The 6,146-nt window shown below is 53.9% G+C and overlaps 1 protein-coding gene across 1 annotated transcript in view; it reads left to right on the top strand.

Annotated features, from left to right (window-relative positions):
• ALAS1 (5'-aminolevulinate synthase 1) overlaps positions 1–4,440 on the top strand; it is a 25,153-nt gene extending 20,713 nt beyond the window's left edge. Inside the window, exon 9 of the mRNA XM_025377351.1 lies at positions 4,304–4,440. Coding sequence (XP_025233136.1) covers positions 4,304–4,440 — 137 coding nt within the window. The remainder of the gene's footprint in view (positions 1–4,303) is intronic.
• Positions 4,441–6,146: the final 1,706 nt, after the last annotated feature.

Raw genomic sequence — 6,146 nt, 5'->3', positions numbered from 1 at the left:
CCCCTTCCAAGTCCCTAGCATTTTTTCTTTTTTTTTTTTTTTTTTTTGAGACGGAGTCTCGCTCTGTCGCCCAGGCTGGAGTGCAGTAGCCGGATCTCGGCTCACTGCAAGCTCCGCCTCCTGGGTTTACGCCATTCCCCTGCTTCAGCCTCCCGAGTAGCTGGGACTACAGGCCCCCGCCACCTCGCCCGGCTAGTTTTTTTTGTGTTTTTTAGTAGAGACGGGGTTTCACTGGGTTAGCCAGGATGGTCTCGATCTCCTGACCTTGTGATCCACCCGTCTCGGCCTCCCAAAGTGCTGGGATTACAGGCTTGAGCCACCGCGCCCGGCCCAGCCCTGGGCTTTAAGCTGCATCTGTGCACTGCCATCTATCGCTGGGTGTCAAACAGGCACCTCCAACCACACAGGCACGGAGGGCACCCCGAGTCTGCTGCCCCTCCCTGTCTGGTCTTCTCCTTTCCTTATCTGCCCAAACACCAGACCTCTCCTGTGGAAATCAACCCTTTCCCTCCCATGCACACTACTAGCAAGTCCTCTACTAGCAAGTTCCACCTTTGAAGTGAATCTCAGGCCAGGCCACATCTCATCCCCTCCTCTGCCACCATCCTCGTCATGCCTCCATATGGCATCTGCCCAACTCACCCCAAGAGCAGCCTGAAAGATCTTTTAAAAATAAAATCAGATCATGTCCCTACCTGGCAGAAAACTTTCCTGGGTCTTCCAGTCACACTCAGATTAATTCAGGCTGGGCATGGTGGCTGATACCTGTAATCCCAGCACTTTGGGAGGCTGAGGTAGGAGAATTGTTTGAGCCCAGGAGTTTGTGAGAGTAGCCTGGGCAACAGTGGGAAATCCCATCTCTACAAATAATTTAAAAATTAGCCAGGTGTGGTGATGCACACCTGTATAGTCCAGCTGCTCGGGAGGCTGAGGTGGGAGGATCGTTTGAGCCCGGGGCGTCGAGGCTGCAGTGAGCTGAGGCTGCACCACTGCACTCCCGCCTGGGAAAGTGAGACCCTGACTCAAAAACCGTAGGCCGGGCACGGTAGCTTAGGCCTGTAAGTAATCTCAGCACTTTGGGAGGGCAAGGCGGGTGAATCACTTGAGGTCAGGAGTTTGAGACCAGCCTGGCCAACATGGTGAAACCCCGTCTCTACTAAAAATACAAAAAATTGGCCAGGTGTGGTGGCACACACCTGTAATCTCAGCTACTCAGGAGGCTGAGGCAGGAGAATTGCTCGAGCCCAGGAGGCGGAGGTTGCAGTGAGCCAAGATCATGGCACTGCACTCCAGCCTGGGTGATAGAGTGAACTCCATCTCAAAACAAAACAAAACCCTAAACTCCTCACACAGGCTGGCAAAGTTGGGATCAAGGTCCCATCCAGTTCTCCAGACCCATCTCCCATCCTACCCTTGTTTGTTCACTGTGGGCCTCAAATACCTAGGTTCTGTGCAACTTCCAGGCCCTGGTGTAAGCCATTCTTTCTCTGCCGGGATGCTTCTCCCCTGGATCATGGTGTGACTGCCTCTCTTCACTCAAACAAGGGTCCCCAAGGAGACCCCCATTGAGCATGCCGGCTAAGGCAGACCGTCTTGCAGTCTCACCATTGCTTGGCCTCTGACATGACGCCCTTCAGAGCTCTGGTCACCACCCACAATGACTTTTCCCCTGCTGGCCATTTGCCCTGTTGTAATGTCATCTGCCTGACGACAGGTGCCTGTCTTCTCACTTCCGTGTCCTCAAAGTCCAGCACAGTGCCTGATACATAGTGGGTGCTAAACATATGTGTACTGAATGAATGAAAAAGAAACCCAATGGCAACAGGTCAAGTTCACTAGAAAGACAGAGAGTTGAAGCAAAACCAAGCAGCTGGAGCTGAGCAGAGTCCTTTGACCTCGCCTCCCTTCTCGTAGCTCTAGAAACAGCAGCTGTGTTTTCTCCTCTCTGGACAGAGTTGGGCTGGCTGCCAGGAAGCTGGCAGCGGGCCTGGGGCACACACCCTGAGAGCGCTGCTGAGTCACAGTCCCATCAGATAAAACCATACACCTAGGCAGGCTACAGGGCTTGATGGAAACCACATCACCACCAAATCATGATTCGGTTCCTTCCTGCTCAGGAAACGGGCCTCGCTCAGCATTCCCGGCTCTGCTGCCTCACAGGAGCTTTCAGGGCTTTCTATGGTCCCTCTCATTTCCACAACCAGGACCCCAGCACCTCCCTTCCTTCAAATGGGATTGTTTTCCTCCAGCTGGGGCAATGTTGCTACCTGAATGCTTAGGAAGATCCACTCCTCCTTTGTAAGACCCAGAAGCAAGGCACTCAGGCGCATGTGCCCCTCCCTGCTTCTTGGGGTTATGAGAACAAAGGACCAGGTGACCTGCAGGAAGTAGGCGGGATTCGTGAACTGCTTAAAAATGGGGGTTTGGGCCCGGCTCCATGGCTCAAGCCTGTAATCCCAAAATTCTGGGAGGCCAAAGCAGGTGGATCACTTGAGGTCAGGAGTTCGAAACCAGCCTGGGCAACATGATGAAACCCCATCTCTACTAAAAATACAATAAGTTAGTCAGGGGTGGTGGTGCATACTTGTAATCCCAGCTACGTGGGAGGCTGAGGCAGGAGAATCACTTGAACCCAGGAGGCGGAGGTTGCGGTGAGCCAAGATCACACCACTGCATTCCAGCCTGGGCAACAGAATGAGACTCCATCTTAAAAAAAAAAAAAAAGGAAGTTTGGCTTTTGCAAGCAACTCTCATGTGAAACTACAATGTCATGAAAGTTCTCTAAGGATATTTAGAAGCTGACGGCATTAAATAAGGTGTCCTAAAGGGAAAAGGGCAAACTGTATTTGAAATCTTAGTGAACAGACATTCCTCACCTTGAAGTTTTCCTCCTATCAGGTTGCCTGAGTCTCCTGCCTGCTCCTCTGCTTCCTCATCTTAGGGAGCACTCTCTGCCCTGGTCCTGCTCCCATAGAAAGCTGTTGTCCCAGCTTCATGTGCCTCTGATACAACCACATCTGAACCCTGTCAGTGCCCTGGGAGGGGTCCCTGGCCCAGAGGATCATTGGGTGGAGAGAGAAACACTGAAGCCGCATCAGTTGAGGGTCCTGCGTGTAAATCCCATCACCTAATAATAACTGAGGCCCTACTCAGTGTTTCAGACCTTTACCCATTTTTCTTTTTTCTTTTTTTTTTTTTTGAGACGGAGTCTCGCTCTGTCACCCAGGCTGGAGTGCAGTGGCCGGATCTCGGCTCACTGCAAGCTCCACCTCCCGGGTTCACACCATTCTCCTGCCTCAGCCTCCCGAGTAGCTGGGACTACAGACGCCTGCCACCTCGCCCAGCTAGTTTTTTTCTTGTATTTTTTAGTAGAGACGGGGTTTCACCGTGTTAACCAGGACGGTCTCTATCTCCTGACCTTGTGATCCGCCCGTCTCGGCCTCCCAAAGTGCTGGGAGTACAGGCTTGAGCCACCGCGCCCGGCCCTTTTACCCATATTATATGAATCCCTCCAACGTCCTGCAGAGTAGCGCTGCTCATTCCCATTTATAGAACAAGCAAGCTGAGGCTCCAGAAGGGGAGGTCATCTGCCTGAGACAACCCAAACGGCAGAACTGGGAGGCAAGCCCAGGCAATCTGGTCTGAGTCCTGTCTCTTTCCTGGCCATGCTGATGGGCAAGGATGGCTGCTGCATGGAGAGCTTGGAGCCATCTCTGAGCACCCTTCCTGATTACAGTACAGAGGGCGCTGCCTTCCACCCAGCCCCACTCTGGCCCAGCTCCAACCACTTCCTGAAGGACCTCAGATAGTGGTGCTCGGCTTCTCTGATCATGTAGACAGCACACAGCCAAGTCCCACAGACCCCCCCGACTCACTCGAGCTGAGCCCAACAGCCCCCCACCATGGCCCGCGTGCTTCCTCTCCAAATGCTCTCCTGAATCTCCAGCCCCAAAAGCATCAGGACTGTGAAGGTGGGCGGGGGATGGGGAGATGGAAGGTCCACCAGGAACTACCGGAGGGTAGGCCTGGCAATCCCAAGAGAGGCAGGTTTGCCTTGCCTCTCACATGCAAAATACAGTTCCTTGAATGGGACTCTGTTTCCAGCTTCCTGTCCCTACCCCTGATTGTGGCCAGAATAGTCTCAGAGCCACTCAACAGGGGACTCCCCTAGACTCCAGCCTGGGGAAAAGGACTGTTGTTTTCTTTTCCCTGCAGGCAGCCAAGGAAGGATGACAGGTTGGGTCAGAGCCCACGTGGGGCACAGGGCTTCCGATTGGTAGGTCAGAGACCTTCCTTCTTTCAGATGAGCAGACAACAGGGAACCCCAGTCCACTACAGGAGCCCCTGTACCTAAGTCAGAAAGAGGACGGCAGCTTAGACTTCCCCACAGCCATGTCCTGGGGAGTGGGGCAAAAGCAAGCCTCCAAGGGCTGCCCATGACCAGCCCACCAAGTTAGCTGTCTGCTGCCAGCTCCAGCTCTCCCCTCCAGAGGCCCTGAGTGGACGAGCAGATCTCAAACCGGCCTGAGCCGGCCAAACTGGGCTCCAGCTCTGACCTGTCAGCCTGCATATTTCTCCTCTGTTCCTCAAAGGGCAGGTTTGGCTGCGGTAATGGTGTAGGCTGCCTGTCCAAGAGAAGGCCCCTCAGGGGCTCCAGGCCTGACGCTCCTCATGGCTCCACACAGAGTGTGGAGGAGACCTTGCTGAGGACAGACCCTGACCTCTCCAAACACTGGTCATCAGGGCTCCCAGGTCTATCCTGAAATGTACACTATCAAATATAGAGGCTCATACCTGTAATCCCAGCACTTCGGGAGGCCGAGGCAGGAGGATTTCTTGAGCCCGGGAGCTTAAGACCAGCCTGGGCAACATGGTGAAACCCCGTCTCTACTAAAAATATAAAAATTAGCTGGGTGTGGTGACACATGCCTGTAGTCTCAGCTACATGGAAGGGTGAGGTGGAGCACCTGGGCCCAGAAGGTTGCGGCTGCAGTGAGCTGTGATCCCACCATTGCCCTGCATTCCAGCCTGGGTGACAGAGCAAGACAGTGGCTAAAAAACAAACAAAAAAAAAAACAAAACAACAACAACAACAAAAAAAGGCCAGTCTTGGTGGCTTATGCCTATAATCCCAACATTTTCTGGGGCTGAGGTGGGAGGATCACTTGCATCCAGGAGTTTGAGACCAGCCTGGGCAACATAGTGAGACCCTGTTTCTACAAAAAAATAAAACATTAGCTGAGTATGGTGGTGCACCCCTGTGGTCCTAGCTACTCAGGAGGCTGAGGTGGGAGAATTGCTTGAGCCCAGGAGGTCAAGGCTGCAGCGTTCATGCCACTGCACTCCAGCCTGGGTGAGAGAGTGAGACCTTGTCTCAGAAAGAAAAAAGAGAGACAGAGAGAGAAAGGAAGGAAGGAAGGAAGGAAGGAAGGAAGGAAGGAAGGAAGGAAGGGAGGGAGGGAGGGAGGGAGGGAGGGAGGGAGGGAGGGAGGGAGGAAGGGGGGAGGGAGGGAGGGAGGAAGGGGGAGGGAGGGAGGGAGGTGACTTGCCTAGGTATCCCTTTAATATCAGAATGGAGAGACCCAGCAAGTACCTGTAGGTGGAAAGAGAAAGGAGTGGATTCTCCTGTCTGTGGCTCCCAGCTCCCTGCTGCAAGGATGCACCCACAGGCCTTCCTTTCCCCAACCTGAACCAGCCTTCTCCGCCTGGCACAGGCATGGCCACCAAAGGGCACAATCACCCCTCCACCCTTGCTGCAATTCATTCTCCCCTTCCATTTTGGAACGAACAGTCCCCAGAGCTGCTGCCGCTCAAGACTTTGCTGAGTGCCAGAAAGGAACCAAGCCTGCAGTTTCTCTGCCCTCAAGGCATTCCAGTCCAGTAGGTGAGGGAGACAAATACCTGAGACCCGTCAACAAAGGGGTTCTGCCAAGTCTGTCAGGGGCTGCCCGGCTCTGCATGGGAAAGGTAGGGCCGGGCATTCTGGGCGGGACTAAAAGGGGCCCCTGCTCTCTGGGAAGGGCCAAAACCACATCCAAAGACTATCATCAGACTCCCCAGAGAACTGAGCTTAGCAGCTTCCTCCCCTGAAGACCTCTGTCCTGTCTTTATGGCAATTTTCCCTAAGCTGCTTCGTGGAGGCCTGG

This window comes from Theropithecus gelada, chromosome 2 (genome assembly GCF_003255815.1).
Source record: "Theropithecus gelada isolate Dixy chromosome 2, Tgel_1.0, whole genome shotgun sequence".
Classification (NCBI taxonomy): Eukaryota; Metazoa; Chordata; class Mammalia; order Primates; family Cercopithecidae; genus Theropithecus; species Theropithecus gelada.
Note: the sequence above shows the minus strand (reverse complement) of the source record. Positions and strands in the feature narration are given on the sequence as shown.